Below are 23,941 nucleotides of genomic sequence, written 5' to 3'. Positions count from 1 at the left end.
TCTTAACCCGGTAAAGGAAAAGTGTTTAAGGTATTTACGTGACCACACACGTCGGCTTTTTAAGCATAATCAGTGTTTAAGACTGTGCATGTAAACACTTATTGAATTTTCTTTTTCACTTGGAAATTTGTTGCATCACTCAAGTAAAATGGGTAAAATGAAAACAAAGCTGGGGTGGTTTTGTCTGAGCTCAGCTTTCATTTGCAAAATTTGCATGAAAATGGTTTAGTAGATGGCAGCATACTAAACTCTTGAACAGAACCAGAGGAAATATTTCTTAAACATGCATGCTTGCCATACGCACACTCTGTAAACACAGTACAGACTGTACCAACAATAGCTGGTGTTTATTCAGCCTCTTACATTTGCTAATGAGCATACTTGTTTGCAAAGTAGTCCTTCCTGCCTTGCGGGAATCTGTCTGTTTTGTGTGTGTGCTAAGGGACAAGTGCATTCTCCTGTATGCATTCGGCTGGCAGGGCGACAGGCAGGGTATTCCCATCCCCAGGGGTGTAACCTGACACTGCAATTGTCTCGGTGAGGTGCCGCTATAGAAATACACCCACTGCTCGACCAAATAGCACCACTTTGGGTTTATGGGTTTCGCTATGCCCTGAGGACTGATTCTGGATCAGATTTCTCGGACCATGTAATCTAATATGTTTGCCGTATGTTTCTGCTTGTATCTTATTGCCTGAAATACATTCTCACAACAGAGTGTGATGGTTCGTCAAAAGCAAGGTCAGACATTAATCTGGGTTCAAGGAAAAAATGCCACCCAAATTGTCAAATGCCCCAGATAAAAAAAAAAAAAATGGCCCATTGTACATTCCATTACTTTTGTCTGTTATTTTCAATATTCTATCTGGTTATGGGTTTAATATTAGAGATGCACCTATGTATCTGCCAAGCATGGGTATCGATGTTAATTATCTGCGCTACTGGACGTCGGCAAACTGTTTGAATTGTTAGATGGAAAAAACATACAAGTTGTGCTTTGTGTGAAAGAAAATTTCTCTTGTGTGGAAATACTTTGAAACACACAAAGTGTTGTAGGCCTCTGTCGTTACAAAAAATTACCTTTTTATAAAGTTCAAAAATGCCCCTTAAAATAAAAAAAGTCTAGACGCAAGCACCTGCTTCTCTTGGCTATATGAAGTGACCGAGCAGAGGATTCCTAAATAGTCTGACCAGATAACAATCCTTTCTCTTTGTTTTATGAGCTGGTGTCCGTGTTCTCATCGTGATGAGTAAGACATGAGTCAGGAAAGACTCCATATTTAGGCAGCAATACAGCCACAACCCTGTAAATCTGCTCAGAATGCTGTGTGTGTCTGGGAATGTTCAGAACAGACACGTTACTATCATGATCTTCCACTGTTGTTTCCTGGAACTGTGCTGGATCTGTGAGCCGGTCTGGTGGGTTGAGGTTTCTTGCCTCATTTGGTGTGTGGTTTTGGTTCTGTATTAAAATAATGTCAGTACCAGATTTACACAACAGTTTCCAGCCTGATTGATGTCCTTGAAGTATTCTGAAAGTGATATTTCGATGACTAAGATCAGGGTTCCCAGGCAACATGGAAATTTGCAGTGCAGTTTTCCAGTCATGGAAAATTAGAAAAATACCTAAAATGTCCTGGAAAATAATAATTTGTCCTGGAAAATATTTTATTGTAATAAAACGGTTTTACTGTGTTGCTGGCAAGGTTTTCGTTACAAAAACATGGTAAAAATCGGGACTCGGAATAGGAGTTAAATACACATTCGTACTTCAGCATCGGGATGTGAGTCTACCTTGTTCATCACGGAGAGAAAAGAGCTAATTAATGTGAAAAAGTGACTGATGTTTATACATGTTGAAGGGCCTCCACATGACTCTCATCAGCGCTGCCGAATAAATTGAAGTCTATGAAGTGACGCATCAGCGCAACCTCGGCTCCAACTTCACACCAAAGTGTTTTTCACACATGTTTTTGCCTCACACAAATGATGTCTTTGAGAGTACAAAGCAACAAGAAATATTTTATAACTATAAAAATGTATGAAAAGATATTGTATGTATCATTTATTTTAATTATTTATTACCTTATCATTTCCGAGTACCCAGAGACCCCAGTTATTGAACTACAGTAATTACATTCACACCCAAAATGTTTGTTTTTTTTTCAAATAAATGTTTTCACTGTTTATTGTGCACACTTCCTGCTTTCTTGCGTGGCAAGCTCGTAAATTCTCCCCTGCATGATGCTTTTTTTAATATTATTAGACTATTATTGTTGTCTTTTTGGAAGAAAAGTTAAGCTCGGCAGTTCACAAACTGAAGGAAAATTATAGATCTGCTTTGTGCTTATAATGCTTAAATACTATAAGGTCTCTTGGCAGATTTCGGTCCTGGACATCTCCAAAATGATTCAATGACTCACTCATAGCACATAAAACGCTCATTTGTCGCCACCTAGTGGCATCTCCAGAAGTGGTCACTAAACTAGTCAATTAATGAAACTGAACAAATTTGTGAAACAGAAGCAAGCCTCAACAAAGTACCCTCTGCACAACTGTGCAGATAATTTGCTATACTTGAATCATTAAAATAGCTTAAGTTAGTGATTTTAGCTTATTCTTTAAAAAAACAATGCCGGAAAACATGTTTGTGGATCAGTGATTGTCTCACCTTTTTCGCCCCTCATGAGTTTGCATCACGGTGAGTTAAAACCTTGGGATGTGAATTAATTTCAATAATTCAATGATTGGAGTCAGCTTATACCGTGGTTACCACGTGTAGTATGCGGAAAACATGGAATCTAGTAGTAAAAATGGCATTAGCAATAAAACACATTATGTCATGGAATATGACACATTTGGACGAAAATGAATGTTTGAATGTACAATTATTTAAAATAAAAGCAAACTGCTTATCTGGAGGTGAGAAATTACAGTCAAAATCAAACAGAAACGGCAAAATAAAAGCTTGATTTAAATGGACGCATGTGTTTTTACTTAAATATTACCCTTGTTGGGTGCATAAAATGTCCTGGAAGTGTCCTAGAAAATTGTGTCTTGAAAAGAGTGGGAACCCTGTGTGGTGATACCTTTCGGCTCCTAAAGGATCTCGATGTAATTGCACTTTAGTGGTCTGTTGCAGTATGTTTCCCTTTGTAGATGTGTTTTTCTCTACACACAGGTGTCTAAATATTAGTGCTACTGTGCCCTGATCTATCTATTTGTCTGTCTGTCACTCTCTCTTAGGTGTTAGGTCGCTGCTTCCTGACAGTGATGCAGGTGCATTTTCAGTTCCTGTCGCAGGCACTGCAGAAGGTGCAGCCGGTGGCACAGTCCTGCTTGGCAGAGGCGCTAGCACAAGTTCAAGGGAGGCGTGGTAACGCCCACACCCAGAACACAAGCACCGGGCCCTTGACGGAGCTGGAGGAAGCCGTGCGTTCATGGAAAGGAGCATCAGAGGTTGGAATGTCATAAAATATCGATACACTGATTATTGATTGGCACATTTTTTCTCAATACGTTTTTGAGGCATCAATATATATGAACATTAGCCGATGTTTAAGTTAAAGCCTAACTTGTGTGCTTTCCAATTCACTGTCAGTTGGCCTTCCTTTTAATGTAGTCGTGTGTAATAGCTTTGAGAGACTACAAGGGGGTGATAGAACATTTACTGTACTTAATACTGTACTTAAAGGACACGCCAATGTGGTGCAGGTGGCAGTCCAAAGTTGTGAATGTAGTCACCATACACACAAACGTTATGAAGGTTTTTGTACTTGAAGAATGAACAAAGGGACGTTGATGAGTTTGTAGGTTAGTGTATGAAACTGGTGTTACTGCACAAAATGAACGATTAGACATGGCGATGTTTATTATACACTTTTTCTGTATGTATCATTGAATAGGTTTCATTCAAGCTGTCAAACCACAAAAAGACATAATTGTAATTGTAAAAACATTGTGTTGGCTACATGAAAGATACATATACACAATGTATCATATAGTGATAGCTAGGCTAGGTAATCTTTGATAATGATTTGGGTCGAATTTAATGGAAAAGTGTTGGGGCTTTTGGTTGAAAAATGTATGAAGAGAGCCAAAAACTATTGTGCAACGATTAGCCCTAATTATATCTAAAAACAAAATGCCAATATACTGTAGATCGATAATCATCGGAAACATTTTCTGATTATTGATGCATGAAAAAGGCATCGATCCCAAGCCTAGTCAGAGTTACTGAGCAGTGCACTGAGCTAACACGGCGCAAAAAGAGCTGTTGCAGTAAGGTACGAATAATGAAAGTGAATGCAACCAGTCTATTAATGTTAAAATACGCTGTTTGAAAAGTATTGCCACAAGACGCAAACATTATGCATTTTAACATGGTTTTAATGTGATAAAAGCAGGGATTTATTGGCATAATTTTGTTTATTAGATTACAGGCACTATATTGTAATATTGGATATAACTTTACACAGATAATGTCTGTAATACTGTACATTTTACCACACTAAAATCATGTGTACATGTATAATGTTTACGTCTTGTGGCTATACTTTTGAAATGGTGTGTATTTTAATTAGAGATGCACTGAAATTTCGAGCGGTGAATTTTCAGACGAAAATAGCATAAAACACTATTTTAGGTAAAAAAAAAATAAAAAAAAAGGCCAAAAATGTAAACAGAAACTTTTACTTAAAAATCCAGCAACAGAAACACTCAAATAGAGAAAAATGATCATCTATGTTGAACATTAAAGTTCACATCCCCAGAAGTGAAGTGATCGCTCCCTTGGTCATTAGTGCATTAATAAAGAGTGATTTACATTGCTCTGGTATTGTGTGTTATTTTGTAAGTCATGGCCGTTACTGTCAAGCTCCAATATGACATCAAAGATGCATAAAAGCACCATTACAGTAGTCCACAGTATTTCACTCATGCATTATATTCAAAGTCTCTTGACTTTGAATATACAATAGTTTTGTGAATCGCAGAGGATGCCTTTATTAAGTGAACATGCAGTATGCATGCGTAGTGCGCTTCAGTGAATGAGCACTGCTCTGTTGTTGACAAATACACAGCACGCACGGCTCGTAAAATGCATGCCTTCCATGAACTCTATCTCAGATCAATATGATTAATAGTTCAGTTCACTTAAATGATGTGTTGAGAATGGCACCGGAGGAGCATTTCACCTGATGAGAAGCATATTAAAACGAATGTGAATTAGCCTTTAGACAGAAACTCAGTTTTTTCTGGAGTGTTCTGCCAAAATAAAAGCCAGAGGGTTTTAAAGTTAAGAAATTACGACTGAAATTGTATTATTGTATTGTATAACTTTATTATTATTATTATTGTTAATAAAAAAAAAAGTACATATTTATTACAAATTATAGTATAGTGGTGGGATTGTGTATTCAGCAGTGGTGCAGGAAACACTGGTTTGTATGTTAAATATGTAGGTGTGTGTGTATGTTAGGTGACGGCGTGTCTCAGGGAGAGAGGGCAAGACAGCTGTCTGTCTGGCATTCAGGTTCAGCAGCTCTTCTGTTCTCAGAACACCTCCATACCTGAACACCAACTTAAAGAACTCAACGCCAAGATCGACAACGCTTTACAGGTGAACATTCACAAAGCATTCTTTTACAAAATGTACAGTCAATCACTTCATTTAATAGAATTTTAATGATAAATCATGTATTATGTTGTGCTGGTGTATGTTTCCTTATTCCAAATGTTCTATTACATGTCTGCCTGACCCACTGACCTCATTAATAAGGGTGTGTGTTTGTGTGTGTGTTTGTGTTTGTGTCCTGCAGGCATATAAAGTGGCGTTAGACTCTTTAGGTCACAGTGAATACGCACTGAAGGCCGGATTTCACCTTAATCCCAAATCAGTGGAAGCAGCTTTGCAAGTATGTTTGTAGATTACTGCAGATTAACATTTTACCTTTCCTGTTATTTTAAAGTGTTCACTAGTCTCAAAGTGTCAGACTTTTGGCTTTCATTATCAAGTCAAGTCCACTTTGGCCAAGAACCACCCATTGCGAAATGAAAAGCATATTCATCTCTGTTTGTGTTCAGGGCTGTTGCAGTGAAGCTGAGGCACAGCAGGCAGGCCGGTTTCACACCACGTCTCAGGCCATCCAGTGTGAATTACCCACAATCCCCGTTCAGATCAGCTCTCATCTCCTCAGAGGAGTTTCCTTCAATGAAAGCGCATCGGACAACCTGAAGCTGAAAACGGTACCTGTCCTCTCTGAGCACATACTCGAGAATGACGACCAGAGATACTTTATTGATCCCAAGAGGAAGTTTTCCAAGTGTTGTCCATGACAGCATTTAGAAGAGGTACACAGAAAAGAGATTTTGAGTTTTTCTCTTTCCAGCATGCAGTACTGCAGCTGATCAAAGATGCGGTGGATCAGAATGGTGTGGCGGTTCGAGACGATTCCCCCGTGACAGAAGTGCTGAGTCAGGTGTGTCCTTCCAGCTGGAGAGGAGCCTGCAAGACTGCCGTTCAACTGCTGTTCGGACAGGCCGGACTGGTGAGTCCATCAGTTCCATCATCGTGGAACCAAAGTCTGGAGCTGCCCACTTCGATATGAAATGCCTGTTTGACTGACAAACGACCATTTGTCATTTGGTTTTTTTTTATGTGATGTTTAGGGGCAGGAAAATCTAAAATTGATGAAACCAAAAAATAGACTAAAACAAATATACACCGCCTGCAGATGCTCAAAATTCTGCAGTGCCACGGAGCGCAACATGCATAGTTTTCCATTAAATTTGACCCAAATCTTTATCAAAGGGCATAGATTGTTTACTCTAGCCATCACTGGATGCTATATTGTGTATATGTATCTTTCCTGTTGCCTACACATTGTATTTTCAGTTACAAGTATGTCTTTTTGTGGTTTGGCAGCTTGAATAAAACCTATTCAAAGCTGTTTAAACTTTAGAGAAATTGCATAATAAACATTGGCATTTCTAATCGTTCAGTCTGCGCAGCTACACCGGTTTCTTACACTAACCTGCAAACTCATCAACGTCACTTTGTTCATTCTTGAAGAAGGACAAAAACCTTTGTAACTTTTGTGAATGGTACTAGATTCACAACTTTGGACTGCCGTCTGCACCGCGTCGACACGTCTTTCACCCCCTTGTGACCTCACAAAGCTATTACACCAAACTAAATTAAACGGAAGGCCAATTTACATTTGAATTGGAAAGCACACAAGTTAGGCTTCTAATTTTAACATCGGTTAATGTTAACATATCGATGCCTCAAAAACGTATCGAGAAAATATCGTGCCAATCAATAATCAATGTATCGATATTTTATGTCATACCTAGTGCCAGCTGAACACATTATCACACCAGCTAAATGTGGAATAGTCAAACGCACAAGAGGTGAAAGATGTGTAGATCTTTGTTTAGAACTTGCGTTCCAACTTTCTTCTGAGCTTTACAACTATAGATTTCACATGGGCTGGGAAAACATCACATTATGAAAACTAATTGAATGTTCTTTCATGTTGTCTTTAATCTCATGAACTCTGCATCAGACTGGGTGCACTACATCTTTGATGTCATTGTTTAAAAATGAAACACCAGCACAATCTGGTAGATCCATGATCATCTACTGCTAGTCTTGTGTGCTGAAATCAGAGCACCACACCTTTGTTATCTATTAGACACTCAAATGGAAGAAGTAATGAAAGACTGCCCTCAGAGGTTATGGAAAAGCCCAACGAAGAATATAGAATCATAAAATCTGTTTCCGTGACACTGTTTCTGTCCTTGTGTGTTTGTCTGTGTGTGTGGTGTGTGTGACCTCTGGGCGTGTGTGTGTTTCCATGAAGGCTCCCTGTCAGTTGAGTCAAGAGGATACACCTGCACTGTTAATAACAATAGCACTCTTCCTGTTTGATAGGAAACACACTCTCTATTTCAAACGATACTCCATGGCGATGCTTTACGGCTTCTTTTCAAGAACTGTGGAAATATTTAATATGTATTTTTGGGTGGAAATGTCTCTGTCGGTTCACTGGAGTTTCATTAAAATCAACATGAAATGGCATTCGTTACCCATTTTACTCCTAACCTCTTCAACTCTGCGGACACGGTACAAGGTCCTTAGGCGCGACCAGGAGCGTGTAATAAGTTGTCCAACGACACCAAGATTGAGCTTCTAGACATCTCAGACGCTGAGCTATTCGACAAAACAGTGAGGAATGTCTAAATGACCTAAATATATTTATGAGTGAGAAAAATTGCAGGCAGCAGCCAAAAAATGCACCAGAGTTGAAGAGGTTAATGTGATGTCTCCCGAAAAGGAAAGTTATTTCAGAGGCGGAGCAAGATTACATAGACATGTTTTTCTTTAGAATAACATGTGCTGATGAATCATGCACAATAACATCTATATTATTATTATTATTATCTATATTATTATCTATAACATATATAATTTTGTATTGTACAGCACTTTGGTCAGCCTTGATGCTGTTTTTAAATGTGCTACATAAAGAAAAGAACTTGAAAGAAGAACTTGAACATCTGGGACATCTATTAATACAGTAAATAGGGGCTATTTTAATCATGACTTTAAAAAAATGGTTTCAAGCATTCAGGTGCGGCCTATCTGTCTGCAGTTGATAACTCGGGGAGATCTTCACGACAGTGTGTACTGTTGTCAAACCTGCATATGAAGTCATTCTGTGTGTGTGTAGGTGGTGGTTGACACTGCTCAGATCGAGAATAAGGAAGCTTATGCGCCACAGATCTGCCTTGAAGGATCAAGAGTCATCATCCAAGTTCCCTCCACATGGTGAGTAAATGTGTATGATTCGCAATTATAGCAATTCATTGATTCTCAGTCGTTCAGACAGATATTGATTAACACTTATCTTTTGTGGCTGCAAGTTTGCAAGAGCGCAAACATGTTTGCCTGCCCTTTTTAAGTTCTGTGGTTTTGATTTATATTTATATTCTGATCAACTTTTTGTCCATGAGCAAGAAATGTAACCCCCGTTTGTTTGAGGGGGGGGTTCTTCTTTTAATAAATATATTGATGCAAGTGACTTGTGTGTCTCTCAGGTGTCTGAAGGAGGATCCAGCCACCATGTCTCTGTTGCAGCGCAGTCTGGATCCAGAGAAAACCCTTGGCCTGGTGGACGTGCTTTACACAGCTGTCTTTGACCTTCACCGCTGGAAAGAGCGCAAGTCAGTGTCACAACTGTAGTGCTGTAATCATGCATTTGACATTATAACACACTAGGGCTGTGTTGATACAATAGAATATCGACATATCACGATACTTTTTCTCACTTTCTTGTATCAATACTTAGATCCATGTATCATGATATATCATGATATTTTCAGTGCAGTCAGAGATGCTTCTATGAGGCACGAAAGAGACAAACTGATCCTGCAGGATTCATGGTTTCTCTCATGGACATGCTGGATCTCTTTCATGTGTTTGGACCTAGGGCAGGGCAAAAATATTGATTTTCTTCATAATCTTCATTTGTACGATCCCAATGTCGATACTTAACATGCCAAGATCACTCTTTCTATCTGCAATCCCCAACAATCAGATGTGCGTAAATACTTCCCATTTGCTACAAAATATGTCTGTGATTAGCCACTAGCTGATAATTTTTTAGATTTCACTCACCAGTGTTTGAGTGGTGTAGTGCCATAGAAGTTCAACACCGAGATCTTTTCACTTCGTGCTGAGAGTAAAAGTTTTGACTTTTTCTGTGTAATGTTTCCAAAGATTAGATCCATACCATTTTAGTACTTGTTCTAAATATCAAAGTAAATACTTGTAAATTAATTAGGCATGTAAACAACAAACATGTAACAATATACTGTATATATGCAATTTCAATACACCATATTCATTGATGTAATACATGGACCACATTTTAAAAAAAGCAAAAATGTCACCAAAATGATGAAAAAATAATAACTTTTTTTTTTTTGTAAAATTTATATGCCTGTTATTTAACAAGTTACTAGGTCCCCTGTATAATGAATAACCCCTGTATAAGAGAATTTCTTTCATACTGTATGCAAGCCAAATGGACATTATAACTGAACTATACCCAAATTAATTGAAATTAAAAGCGAAATCGAACCATGATATGGTGATGTATTGCGAACTATCGAATCGTGACATGTATAGCAATGCGTATCGTGACGTGGCTGGCGATACCCAGCCCTATAACACACCTAAAACCACCACTAAAATTCACAAGGCCCGGAACAAAAGTTTTTGGGTGAGCCTTCTGTCCCCTGCGCCCAATAAGTAGTTTGTACCGTAGAGTACCTTAGTATGCCCTCCCATCTCAAGGCCCTAGTCCAGTGGTTCTCAACCTTTTTTTGATGAACGCCCCTCTACTTCATTCCCTTACCCCAGTAACAAGACCATAGTAAATGCATGGAAGCATGGATCTTCACTACCATGGTTAGATGTAACATGATTTCTATAAAACAAACTATGGCACTTTTGTAATTATAAACAGTAGGCCTACTCTAAACACATGTAAAAACAATAAATACAAAATATAAATATAAGTACAATACAAAAATGTATTGTATTCCTTCACTCCCCTAATGTAGCCTATGACAAATTTAATAGAGCTGAAGTAGTGATAAATATTTATCAATCTATTTCTGCCTAAAATTCATTTAGTGTTGCTATAGTAAATTCAAAGGTGGTGATGTAGAATTCTGTGCCAAATTCAAATGGTTTCCGCTTCTCGCACCTTGCTTCTCTCTGATTCTCGCAAAGCTGCGAGTTTAAGAGCTCTAGCTTTAAGAGCTTTGCGCTCGCGCTGCTCTGTCCATTGAGCCGTATCCATCTACAGAGCTATACAGGTGCATTAGCCGAGGTTGTGCCTCCGCCTGTGTATTTGTCGCTGCTAAACCAGATACTTAAGATGCATTGCTAGACTTCAAAATCAGATAAACCACAGTTCAAATACGTACCAACCTGTATAATTGAGAACCAACTGAGTATACTCCAAGTTTAGATACATTTTTTAATGCAAAGAGGAACTTGAGGATAGATTTGATTATTATGACCGATAAACGCCCCCATTTGTAACTTAACGCCCCCCTCTCTACTAATTTGCTCTCAGCGCCCCCTGGCATCCTTTGAACGCCCCCTGGGATCATTGAGAACCCCTGCCCTAGTCTATATACCCCCTCTCTCGATGGCCCTGAATATTAAATTGCCCCAAAATCCCGTTCACACAGGACACGTTCTTTGGTTTTAAAAAGCTAGACAGAGTGCAACGGAATGGAACAAAACACAGGTGTCTCGAGTTGGTGTTTTTAAAAGTGAAGTTGTTTATAAATTGACCAGTGCCGTAAGAATTCAGAGCTCATGGTGTAAGACGCTATAAAACAGCGAGAGATGTCGTCAAAGGAGTCCACCTAGTGCATGTTTACATTTTACACAATTGAAAAACTGGAATGCCGCATTCATGCTGAGAAATCTTGTGTTGACTGTAATCAAGTTAAATTAAATTGTCTGGTGTTAATCGTTTGTGTAGGGAACAGGCTTTGCCCACCATTCAGATCCAGCTGCAGCGCGACATGAGTGATTACGGCAGTCACACCGATCTTCCTCCCGGCAACAGCACCAAATCATCGGGCGGCCTCCCCAAAACCATCTCCAAACTCACCTCACGATTCACCAAAAAAACCTCCTCGAACTCTAACGCGGGAGGGAGTTACTCGATTCCCAGCACGCCCTCTCGAAGCGCCCTGAACAGCAACTCCGATGACAAACCTGGCCGTCTGCACAGCCTACTGCAGATGAGCAGTATTCCGTGCACACCGGACGCAAGCCACGCGCAGATCGCAAATGGAGTGTCCTCTGATGAGCAGGGCATGAACCTGCCCACCGACCGGGAGATGCAGGATGTCATCGACTTCCTGTCAGGATTCAACATGGGAAAATCGCAACAGGCATCTCCGCTGGTAAAGAGGCGGAACTCCGTGGCGTCCACTAATGCGGCCGACTTGAAACCGCCCAGTGGAGTGGCTCCGCCCACCTCACAGGCTCAAATATCCCATAATACCTTGCAGTCGCTGGCGCAAAGCCTGCAGCAGTCAACACAAACGCAACAACAGCAGCAGCCGCCCTCAACACCAAAACAACAGCAGCTTCCACCGCAGCCGCAAACACAGCAACAGTCGCAAGCTCTGCAGTTCTACCAGCATCTCTTGCAGCCAATTGGCCAGCCGCAGCCTCAACCCCAGGTACAGCAGACAGCCCCCGTTTCTCCTCAACTCTCCTTACAGCAGCCTCCAACCTCACAGCCAATCTCGCAGCAAAGAGGCCCCAGTAAGTGGCCCCAAGGCCCCTTGGCCGGCCTCTCCCCGATCGGACCCCTGTCTCAGTGGGCAGCCCCGGGCCTGCCCGACCTCAGCTCTGACCTGTATAGTCTGGGACTGGTCAGCACTTACATGGACAGCGTTATGTCTGAGATGCTCGGTCACAAGCCTCCACAGGGCCCGCGCAACAACACTTGGCCCAACCGAGACCAAAGTGAGCAGAGTCTGTTCGGAGTGTTGGGAGAATCTATGCCCTTTGACCCTGCAGGTGAGAGCTATTCACTGGAATGAAGAGGTACTGTAGCGGTAGAGCACAACTGTTTGCGTGTCAGTGAAGTTTGAATTTTTTTTGCCTAATTAAATGCTGCATCTGAATTTGCAGACTTTCTGTCCTGGAATATATTTGATAGTAACGGTTGCAATCTGGACAACACAATCAGATTACAAAAATGTAGTAATTGTAATCTAGCACATTACATTTTAAAATGCAAGTATTCTGAGTAGTTATATTTTATGGGTTACATAATTTCATTTTTGATTACATTACCAATCAGCCAACTGCAATAGCTAGTGCATCATTTACAGATTCATTTTAAAAGAGCGGTCTGAGCCAGAGCCTTAAATATGTGCGATAGATCTAGCCACTAAAAACACGTTATGTTGCACACAAACATTTTAGAGGTGTCGGTCACATGCAACTTTCTTTTGTACCATGCAAATGCACTTCGGCCCACTCCTCAGGATGGCAGAAAAAGCACCTAGGCCACACCTTCTCATGAATAATTAATAGATAGATAAATTATATTAATAATAACATTATTCATACAACATATCTTGAGATACTCACTTATTCAATGTAGAGCCGGATAAAAAATAATTTAATTCTTTTAAAATTAAAAAAACACGTTGTAATTGTCTTCTATTTTGGCTTACATTGTTGGTTTTCCCTTTTGTTTTCCCTTTTCAAGTACCTTTTGTTTTACTGAGTGAATGACAAAGAGCAAGTTGCTTTGATTTTATGTATGGCAGTGAATTGCTTAATTTTTTTAACTAATTAATCTCACAGGTTTTTGTAATTAATCGTGATTAATCGCAGTTAAATTATGGTACATGATGCATTACAACAAACATTAAAAAACCATCATAAATATATTCATATTGTCTCAAGAACTTGCAAGAAATTGTTTAGTCATCATTTGTTTTTAAATACATACATGTTAAAATGCTCAGTTTTTTTTTAATGGATAGTTTTTTACAGGTATTAATCTTTGATACAAGTATATGTAAATGTAACTGGTCCTGCTCGACCCACTCAGAGCGAGATTTGAACCGGTGTCAGCCGCCATGAGAGGCGGGTGCGCTAACGAGTAGGCTAAAGGCTACAGCCTCTAGCGTCAGTCGCTAGTTCACCTCTTGAGGTCAGGGGAGTGAGGTTTACACATACTGCACAGCCATCATGTACCAGCTGGCTCCGGTTACATATACATGCCGTAAAATCAGTGGACATGCTGTAATTACAATTTGGGCAAAAAAAAAAGGACCAAATGGGCAGAAGTTTCAGAAGTAAGCTACCCAACACTGATTGTTACTGACCAAACATTTCAATGTATTAAAAATGAACATTTTGCTTTTCACCCACCCCTCGGTGCCGGATGCCTTGCTATTTTTTATAGATTTTTATAATGTGCATCTGTTCATGTTTTGCTCACAACCCCTTATGCTACAGAAGAGCCACAGCAACAGCAGAAATTTGATGTATGAACCTAAAATTGTAGTATTACTGAATTTCAAATGAGCTTTATTGGCATGACTGCATAGAAGCAGTGTTGCCAAAGCATTTAGTAGAAAAAAAAAAAAGCATACAGGTAAGGACACAAAATATAAACAAATGACAAAGTAACTACAGAGAACAATATGTAAAATACTGTAGTACATTAAAGCAACACTTTCAAAAGTGCCGTTTGTTAATAAAAGCTCACCCTCTTTGTAAATTTGATGTTTTTTTTTTATTAAAATGAATTTAGTTAGAAGTTAATGCTTACATAGCAGAATGTGACAACACTGGCAAAGTAGACTTACAGATTTTTAGTGCGTAATAGAAGTATGCCTGTTGGGATGCAAAGTTTTTACACTATGCTGTTTTTGTGAGGGTTTGTGTGGTATAGCAGCTCTCTTTGTGTGTGTGAGACTGAACCCTATTATGCGTTTCTGCCGTGCTGGACAGTTTAAACAAAGAACTGGACTAAACCGATATAAAACTCTCTCTCTGTCAGTTGGCTCCGATCCAGAGTTTGCGCGTTATGTCGCCGGGGTCAATCAGGCCATGCAGCAGAAACGGCAGGCGCAGCATGTTCGTCATCCCAGCAGTGCCCGCAGCAACTGGCCCCACCCTGACGACCAGCACAGGGGCTGGACACACCCAGAATACTACAGTGAAGGGTGAGCGACACACTGACCAATCACACCATGAGGATGCTTTGCCTGCATTGTCAAATCAAAGATTTTTTTAAAGCCATACTCTCCACTTGTTTGCCAAGGTTTCTCGTTATAACACCAAAACTTAATTTATAATATCATAACCATAATATCATAATTTAGTTCACATGACAATTTTCTAAAGGCTTCTGTATCTTCAAGACTGCTTTATTTCACATTGTCTGTCATTGATCATCAGTTTATGTATAAAAGAGAACATTTATAACATCATATTCTAATGTGCTCACGATTTGGTGTGTTTTTTTTTGTTTTGTTTTTTTTCACAGGGAGGCGGTCAACAGTGGCTGGTCAACCAATCAGGGTGACTCAGCCAGTTCGAGTGATGAGGCCTCCTCAGCCAATGGGGACAGCTTGTTCTCCATGTTCTCTGGGCCTGACCTGGTGGCAGCTGTTAAGCAGAGACGGTAACAAATATTGACATTTATGTATTTAGCAAGCACTTCTGTCCAAAGTGATTCAATCTAAAGAGACCATAACATTAGAAGTGCTTCAGTACAAAGTTCAAAAGTTGGCCTCAAAGGAAACGAGTTAGTGTGTTGTGAAATCTCCCTGTACTGTGGATTCATATGTTGTGTGTTTTTAGGAAACACAGCTGTGGTGAACAGGAAGTGTGCACTCTGCCCTCTCCTCCACTCCACCACACCAGTGACGACAATAACCAGGTAAAAATGAGACTCGTGGCACTTCAAATTCTTATAATCACCTCCACATCCCATGATACAAGAGGTGGAACTTAGCTGTAAGCGCTTTCACGCATACAACATACATATTTGTTGCCATGATGGGCTGTCACTTTCGCAAACCATTATGTGTTACCTTGACGTCCATGTGATGCACCATCTCTAGTATTTACTGGTGTACTATAAACTCTAGGGTGCAAGCAGCCGTGTGTGCACCGTTTAAGCTGGGGATGAGTCCTGATGGTTAACTAAAAGAATGTTCCGGGTTCAATACAAGTTGAGCTCAGTCGACAGCATTTGTGGGATAATGTTGATTACCACAACAATTAGTTTCAACTTGTTCAATTTTTGAACGTTAAACTCACTGTTTCAAATGTATAGCCACAAGGCATAAAGGATATGCGTGTAAACATGATAGTTTAGTGTGATAAAATCACTTACGAAACTTTTTTACAACTTCGTTACTATGACGATGTAATGTCAGCAAACCCTAAAACAACTGTAAAAATGACAATTTAAACAACTTTACAGCTCAAATAATACACGAGTTTTAACAGAAGAATTAATGCAAGTACTTTTATAAAATATAAAATGTGAAGCTTATTATAAAATAAGCTTCACATTTCTGTTAAACCCTCCAAAAATTGGCCACATTCACTTCCATTGTAAATGCCTCACTGTAACCTCGATTATTGCTTTTTCTTTTTTTTTTTTTTTTTTAAAGAAAAGCAGGAACGAGTTGGAATTAATTGTTGTGGTAATCATCATTATGCCACAAATGCTATCGATTGAGATTAACTTGTATTGAACCCGGAATATTCCTTTAATGAGATCAACTAGTTTAAAATGTTTTACAAAAAGTATAAAGTTTGGTCTGTAACATTTTGATTCGTTTTGGCATTTTGCGCATCGTCGTTTACTAAAATGTTATTTTCGTTGGCCAAAATCACATGCAAATTGACTAAAATGAAAAGTTAGGACATGACGAAATAATGACTAAATTGAAGACATTTGGTTTAAAAATGAACACTGCTGATGTCTTTGGCTGTTGCGTCCCATTTTGCATTTTTTTTTGCCATGACATCCCGCCATGAGTGTTTTTTAAAACGGTGCGTCAAGTTTAAAATACTCCCAACTTTTAAAAAATGCATCTCAAGGCGACAGCGTTCTGTTCCCTTCCGTTGAACAGAAAATATGTAAATGCCCCTTAAGAAATGTGTGCAATCGGAGTCAAGTGGACCTAAAACCAGCCTAATTATACAGGTCTTCCTTAAGACTGATGTTTGAAAATATGTAGTTTTGCACATCTCTAGTTTTTGCTACGGCTGTGAATGACACCTTAGACCTTCTTCGTCTTTGACTCAACTTATGTTGGGGGGTTTGGGGGGTTACCTGCATGTTGACTTGGTTAGCTTCATATATGTCACATGCTTTGTTGTACAGGACAGCAAAACTAAAACGTGGCCTCCTAAGGCCCCCTGGCAGCACTCCTCCCACTCCAACACGATGCACAATCCCAGCTCTTCCCTCTATCAGATGACCATCCCCTCCAGCCAATGGGGAGACTCCATGCAAATGTTGCAGTCTCCAGTGTGGTCGACAGCTAATGACTGCCCTCCATCCTCCGTGATCTCCTCCGGCTTTCCGTTCACACAGCAACAACCACAACAGCAACAGCAGCAGCAGCAGGTCTCCCAGCACAAGATCCTGAGCAAAGGCTTTAAAACCTTCCCACTAAAACCTGATCATCGACCCTCGTACCTGCATCAGTACTGAGCTGGACCCATGCTGGGAGAGGTCACCCTATTTCTAATCTAAGGGCAGTTTTTACATATTTGAGTTTGAGAAATGCTCATGATGTGAGTGAAACCAGATAAACCATCTAAAGGCAACTTCTACTTTGAGTTCTGAGCCCAAACGAGACGGTGTTGTGAGAAAATGTACTGAAGTGGCACTGGGTTTAGTGTTTGGGGGACGTTTCAGACATTTAAGGCAGGTGAAGGATATTTGAATACTTTTGTAAGGCTTGTACGCTGGAGCACAGCCCTCATCCGGGACTTCGTAGAAACCTAGCTGAGATTTTCACCTTGTGGTATCAAGTTTTGCGCAAAACTACACGACTCTGGTCAAGACTCCAACCTTGTAAATTAGATTTTTAGTGTTTTTATAGGGAAATTTGCATTTAAAGTTAGTGGTTAATTACATTTTTGTACACACATGCGTGTGAAAATCCCCCAAACAAACGTAACTGCCTTTCATGCTGTCCAAAACAATACATGATTCATGTTCAAAGCAGCTAGTCAGACCATTACACTGGCAGCCGGTTTAGCCCGATTTCCATAGCACCACTGAAACACATTCTAGAACTTTGAACCAACAGCGCAAAGCGCCTTGTACTAAATTCTCGTTCTTTCTAGAAGTCCTCAGTCATGCTGGGTGTTGCAGGTTTGCGTTTACACGCTGTGTTTCCCGAGACAAGTTTTTGATTTGCATGGCCATTGTCCTCACTCATAGCGCGCTACTGCAGCCGCATTACGAAGATTTGGGATGTCCTGGTTCGATAACCGGACATGCCCCCATAACAATACTGTGTTTAAATAGCTGTAACTGCCAAATCTCATGTCGGATGAGCCAGAATGCAGCTCGCAGCTAACTGTTCCATAGCTTGTATATGACTCAAAATAGAAAAGAAAAAAAAATAACTATAAATATTTACTTTTTATGAAGAGGCTTTGAGCAGGCTCAGCAGAAATATAATAATCATAGCAGAGGTGTCATTTGAAAGAAATATACTACTTTTTTTCAACATCTGACAGATTAAAAATAAAAATAAAAATGGAAAAAAGGATGTTAGTAAGTAAACTGTGTGCCATGTTGTTTTGAATAGCACTTGCAGGTATTTTCTCTAACCAAAGTATTGTTTAGAAGGGGGAAATGAAATATAAAGTGCTTGAAATATAAAGAAATGCCGTTTGGGAGCTGTAGTAGTAGTTATACATATGTAGAAAAAAATTTGTATGGCCAAAATCCTCCATGTGCTTTTGTTTTTCCGTTTGGCTTCCTTCCGAAAGACACTAACACATACAATAAAGATAAAATGTTATTCCTTTCAAATACAATATATTTCTTGTACAAATATTGACAGTATTAATCTTATTTTTGTATTTTCTTACACATTATACCATTACTGTATATGCTAGCGAAATATAGGCTTATTATTAAAACATAATTTTCCCAAGATGTGAAGCACATTTTTTCTTTCCTATAGAGTTTAACTGTATCTTCTTTCTGCAGAGGTTACCAAATACGCCATTATAAACACTAATAAATGGTCCTGGTAGGATTGGGGTGTTGTTTTTTTGTTTTTGTTTTTTACCCAGATTCCTTTGGTTTCTGTGGTATCAGGCTGGATCTTAAAAGCCCAGAATGTTAAATTTTTTTATTTTTTTTTTTGTGACGTTTGCCGATGCCAATGTTGCCTGTATTTATGATATGACCATGTTTTCTGAAAAACTAACATACTTAACATGTTTACAGAGAATCGTTTGCTGTATATAAATATATCTTTTTATAGTTCTGTGCTTTGCACAATCAAAATGTAGGTTTGTTGCTTTGTCAGTGTTTGTTCTCCCAAACTGTTGCATTTTTGTTTGTTTAAGAAAAAACATCTACAATGACCTTGGACTGTAACGCTTAACCTTTCTCAGCTGTCAAAATGGTTTACTAGTGGCTTCAACAAAATTAAAGGAGTTTAAAAAAAAAAAGATGTGATGTTGCCCTGACCGAAGACATGAGGGGCGGCTGCTTGGCTTTCGTTGCTTATTGTTCACTAGAGCTGGCAACTGACCATTTCCAAGTGTACCAGCAATGCAAAAAATTAATAAATAACATTACAAAAGTCTGCTTTCATTTCATACTCTCGCACGCATGTTATTTTAAATGTTATATGTAAGCCCAGACCAGGGGCAGGAAGTATATTCTAGGCCTAATGGACAGCTTACTGTGTTTAAATATGATCTGGGCGAACAATGCTCTTGAAAATAGCATTTTCTGAGCTGATATTGGAGGAGTCTGCAAAAATGGTCAAATGTTTTAAAGCTTAGAGTACTACACTCTTTAATAGCTGAAAGCATTATCGAATTAGCAAAAACAAAATTTAATGAACAAACATGCTAATGGAAGGGGGATGTGTAAGTACATTGTGAATGATGGCTGTCTTTGAGGGCCTGGTTATATACATAACATTTCTAAAGAGTTTCTCTTTATACATTTATTTACACAGCATTTAAATAGAAATTAAATTATGTACATTATAATGCACAAAGTTGGGACAGAAGTGAACATTCATTGCTGCTATCCGTAACATCTGAAGTGTCTTTGATTGCAGCCAATGTGACTTTATTTTCACAAAGAGTCTGTTTAGAAAAATAAAAAAAATTATGTAAGGACGTGCAACAATGCAGAAATGAAAGGAACAATTATTTTGTACAAAATTCGCTGGAATATTTGAAAAAAGGAAATATAAGCGTGATACACTGACCCATAATTACTTTACCGATATATATTAAGATATTTCACCGATATTCTTGTGAACAGAAAAACAAACCAATGGACCTGTATTCTGTACAGCAGCAGAACTCATAGTCTTATCAGGCAGGATTTCTGTGCTGGCATCAGCTATCGTTCCCAAGTACACAATGTTCCAGTGGAGAATCTGTTGGTATCTGAAAAAGACAATGTATATACTTTAATCAAAGCACTAAAGCAACTGATGAGAACCGAAACATAAAACGGCTACTCTTCCATTTTATGGCTACACTAGGATGGCTACACACTCTGTGGCTCAACCCTTCTGTAGCTATTCTGTGATGCATCGCACCAGTTGATCATTTTCATCAAGAAGCTGGGAAATAAAATAAAAAAGAATATGAATAAGTTATAATGGCCTAACTTTAGTAAACACTGAGCACTTTATTAGGAACACTATACTTCTACTGGGTAGGGCCTCCCTTTGCTCTCCAAACAGCCTCAATTCTTCATGGCATGGATTCCAATGATTTCCAATGGAAACACTCCTTTGAGATTCAGGTCCATGTTGACATGATTACATCACACAATTTCTGCAGATTTGTCAGATGCACATTCGTGCTGTGAATCTCCCATTCTACCACATCCCAAAAGTGTTCTTCTGGATTCAGATCTGCTGACCTGGGGGAAGGCCACTGAAGAACAGTGAACTCATTGTCATGTTCATGAAACCAGTTTGAGATGACTTCTGCTTTGTGATGTGGTGCATTATCATGCTGGAAGTAGCCATTAGAAGATACGTCAATTGTGGCCAAGAAGGGATGCACACGGTCAGCAACAATACTCAAATAGGCTGTGGCATTCAAGCGATGATTGATTGGTAATAACGACCCCAAAGTGTTCCAAGAAAACAGTCCCAACACCATTACACCACCGGCACCAGCCTGGACTGTTGACACAAGGCAGGTTGGGTCCAAGGATTCATGCTGTTGGAGCCAAATTCTGACCCTACCATCTGTGTACCTCAGCAGAAATCAAGATTCATTAGACTAGGCTGCATTTTCAGTTTTGTTGAGCCTGTGCCCACTGCAGCCTCAGCTTTCTGTTCTTGGCTGACAAAAGTGGAACCCGATGTGGTCTTGTGTTGTGCATTCTGAGATGCTATTCTGCTCACTACAATTGTACAGAGAGGTTATCTGAGTTACCGTAGACTTTGTCAGTTCGAAGCCGTCTGGCCATTCTCTGTTGACCTCTCTCATCAACGAGGCATTTCCATCCGCAGAACTGCCGCTCACTGGATGTTTTTTGTTTTTGGCACCATTCGGAGTAAATTATAGAGACTGTTGTGTGTAAAAATACCAGGAGATAGGCAGTCACAGAAATACTCAAACCAGCCCATCTGGCACCAAAAATCATGCAACGGTCGAAATCACTGAGATCACATTTTTTCCCATTCTGATAGTTAATGGGAACGTCGACTGAAGCTCCTGACCCGTATCTGCATGATTTTATGCACTGCTGCCGACACGACTGGCTGATTAAATAATCGCATGAATAAGTAGGTGTACAGGTGTTCTTAATAAAGTGCTCAGTGTGTATATGTACAGTTGAAGTCAGAAGTTTACATACACCTTAGTCAAATACATTTAAACTCAGATTTTCACAATTCCTGACATTTAATCATAGAAAACATTATCACATAGATCACTACTTTATTTTAAGAATGTGAAATGTCAGAATAATAGTAGAGAGAATGATTTATTTCAGCTTTTATTTCTTTCATAACATTCCAAGTGGGTCAGAAGTTTACATACACTTTGTTAATATTTGGTAGCATTGCCTTAAAATTGTTTAACTTGGGTCAAACATTTTGGGTAGCCTTCTACAAGCTTCTCACAATAAGTTGCTGGAATTTTGGCCCATTCCTCCAGTCAGAACTGGTGTAACTGAGTCAGGTTTGTAGGCCTCCTTGCTTGCACACGCTTTTTCTGTTCTGTCCACAAATTTTCTATCGGATTGAGGTCAGGTCTTTGTGATGGTCACTCCAATACCTTGACTTTGTTGCCCTTAAGCCATTTTGCCACAGCTTTGGAGGTATGCTTGGGGTTACTGTCCATTTGGAAGACCCATTTGCGAACCGAGCTTTAACTTCCTGGCTGATGTCTTGAGATGTTGCTTCAATATATCCACATAATTTTCCTTCCTCATGATGCCATCTATTTTGTGAAGTGCAGCAGTCCCTCCTGCAGCAAAGCACCCCCACAACATGATGCTGCCACCCCAATGCTTCACGGTTGGGATAGTGTTCTTCGGCTTGCAAGCATCACCCATTTTCCTCCAAACATAACGATGGTCATTATGGCCAAACAGTTCAATTTTTGTTTCATTAGATCAGAGGACATTTCTCCAAAAGTAAGATCTTGGAAAGTAAGACTAAGACTACACAGTTAGGAGGAAAAATGTGATATGCGATATGGGTCAAAATCAAATGTTATCTTTTTCCAAGATTTACCTCGAGAAAATAATATCCAAGGGACATAGTAACAGTCTTTAAAATGTATATCCAGCATTCAATAAATGGAAATCTAAACAAGGTGTAGGGTAAATTAACAATTTACATGTGCAGAATGACATCACAAGATAAACAATTTATGGGTACAATGGAGCATTGACATTTTCCCCCACTTTCTGCTTTCCAGCTCCCCTCACTCCCACATAATCTTTTCTCATATTGCGTATTCACATTTTTATCTGAAAAAGTAGGCCTCCTGAACAAAGTAAGCTTTAGGCTTACAACTAGTTACTTTTTTGATCACAAATGCCTTATTTTATTGACAAAAAAACAGTCAAAACTCAAGAGGGCGCTTACCGGCCGAAAATGCAGAATCCTCCATTGGGTTGCGTGCAAAACACAGGGCATTTTTGACTTTTTGAAAAGAAACATTTGCACACAAAAAGTATGTTTGTTTAAATATATTAATTTCAAGGATTTGAGGTAATTCTCCCGTGTTATCTCCAGAAAATGTTTTTATTTTTATTTAAATCTTACAGACGACTGTTATTGGTGCATCCTGTACAGCGCTGAGAAAAGTAACATGTGCCACGTGACCACTGTTTACGCGCTGCTTGAAAAAAGGTAGAACAACGATTTACACATTAATAATTATACTAAGGACATTTAATAGTTATTATAATGAAAATATAAAATATAGTATAAAATGGAAATATTTTCTATGTGGTAAAATTGCCCAAAAATTAGTCGGGACATTTCAGATTTTCTTCAAGTTGATAGGGACATGTCCCCATCATCCCTACCTGAATCTACACCCATGTTTGTCAATGTTGATACTCTGTGAATTGTCTCTTGGTTGATTTGCGCTTTTCCGCGCTGCCGCTTGGGAACAAAAACGACATTTTACAGGCAATAAAATCACACAATCGACTCAGTCCGATGTGGCTCCACAGACGCACTCGTTCAGATGAGAAATCGGCTCAGAAATCCCGATTAATTGAAGAATTTCACCATTTGTTATCGTTTTTCGTGTGTATCTCGTCTCCGGCTGATGAACTAATTTCCTGTGCCGTTTGGATCTTAAAGCGACGCGCCTCTTACTGCCACATGCAGGATAACTGTGGTATTACAGCACGGCCTTTCCCTTTATTTTATAAGCCGAGACGGGTCTCTTCTGTTAAAATGAATGGTAGAAATTGGAACGCCCAACGGATGAAGAAAGAAAGTCCCGCCTTACAAGTAAAAGAGCCAATCAGCTCTTAGATACAGACGTTGCCTGTCAATCAACTATAGAACGCGCATGCGCATTAGCTGTAAGACAGCATAATTGCGTTTTTTGGTTTGTTTTTTTGTGTAATCTGAGGAAAAG

General features: G+C 39.4%; 1 protein-coding gene and 1 long non-coding RNA gene across 4 annotated transcripts in view; one reads left to right on the top strand and one right to left on the bottom strand.

Annotated features, from left to right (window-relative positions):
• Window positions 1–19,185, top strand: part of LOC127416586 (granule associated Rac and RHOG effector protein 1-like) — a 65,175-nt gene extending 45,990 nt beyond the window's left edge. For both annotated transcript variants that reach the window (XM_051656003.1, XM_051656002.1), the window contains 12 exons: window positions 3,247–3,459; window positions 5,480–5,620; window positions 5,820–5,915; window positions 6,085–6,246; window positions 6,390–6,548; window positions 8,736–8,833; window positions 9,103–9,228; window positions 11,571–12,625; window positions 14,631–14,796; window positions 15,120–15,257; window positions 15,437–15,515; window positions 16,977–19,185. In XM_051656003.1, the coding sequence (XP_051511963.1) occupies window positions 3,247–3,459; window positions 5,480–5,620; window positions 5,820–5,915; window positions 6,085–6,246; window positions 6,390–6,548; window positions 8,736–8,833; window positions 9,103–9,228; window positions 11,571–12,625; window positions 14,631–14,796; window positions 15,120–15,257; window positions 15,437–15,515; window positions 16,977–17,309 (2,766 nt within the window). In that variant the 3' untranslated portion in view covers window positions 17,310–19,185. The remainder of the gene's footprint in view (window positions 1–3,246; window positions 3,460–5,479; window positions 5,621–5,819; window positions 5,916–6,084; window positions 6,247–6,389; window positions 6,549–8,735; window positions 8,834–9,102; window positions 9,229–11,570; window positions 12,626–14,630; window positions 14,797–15,119; window positions 15,258–15,436; window positions 15,516–16,976) is intronic.
• On the bottom strand, window positions 17,634–23,766 carry LOC127416637 (uncharacterized). Of its 2 annotated transcripts, XR_007893154.1 has the most exons (3): window positions 23,376–23,751; window positions 20,148–20,257; window positions 17,634–19,948 (listed from the first exon to the last, which is right to left on the bottom strand). It is a non-coding gene; the product is annotated as an uncharacterized LOC127416637 (long non-coding RNA). The 2 variants fall into 2 exon arrangements; XR_007893153.1 differs by having other exon boundaries at window positions 17,634–20,257; window positions 23,376–23,766.
• Between the last annotated feature and the right edge of the window lie 175 nt (window positions 23,767–23,941).

This window comes from Myxocyprinus asiaticus, chromosome 26 (genome assembly GCF_019703515.2).
Source record: "Myxocyprinus asiaticus isolate MX2 ecotype Aquarium Trade chromosome 26, UBuf_Myxa_2, whole genome shotgun sequence".
NCBI lineage: Eukaryota > Metazoa > Chordata > Actinopteri > Cypriniformes > Catostomidae > Myxocyprinus > Myxocyprinus asiaticus.
The sequence above is the reverse complement of the archived record's forward strand: the minus strand, read 5'-3'. Positions and strand labels throughout refer to the sequence as shown.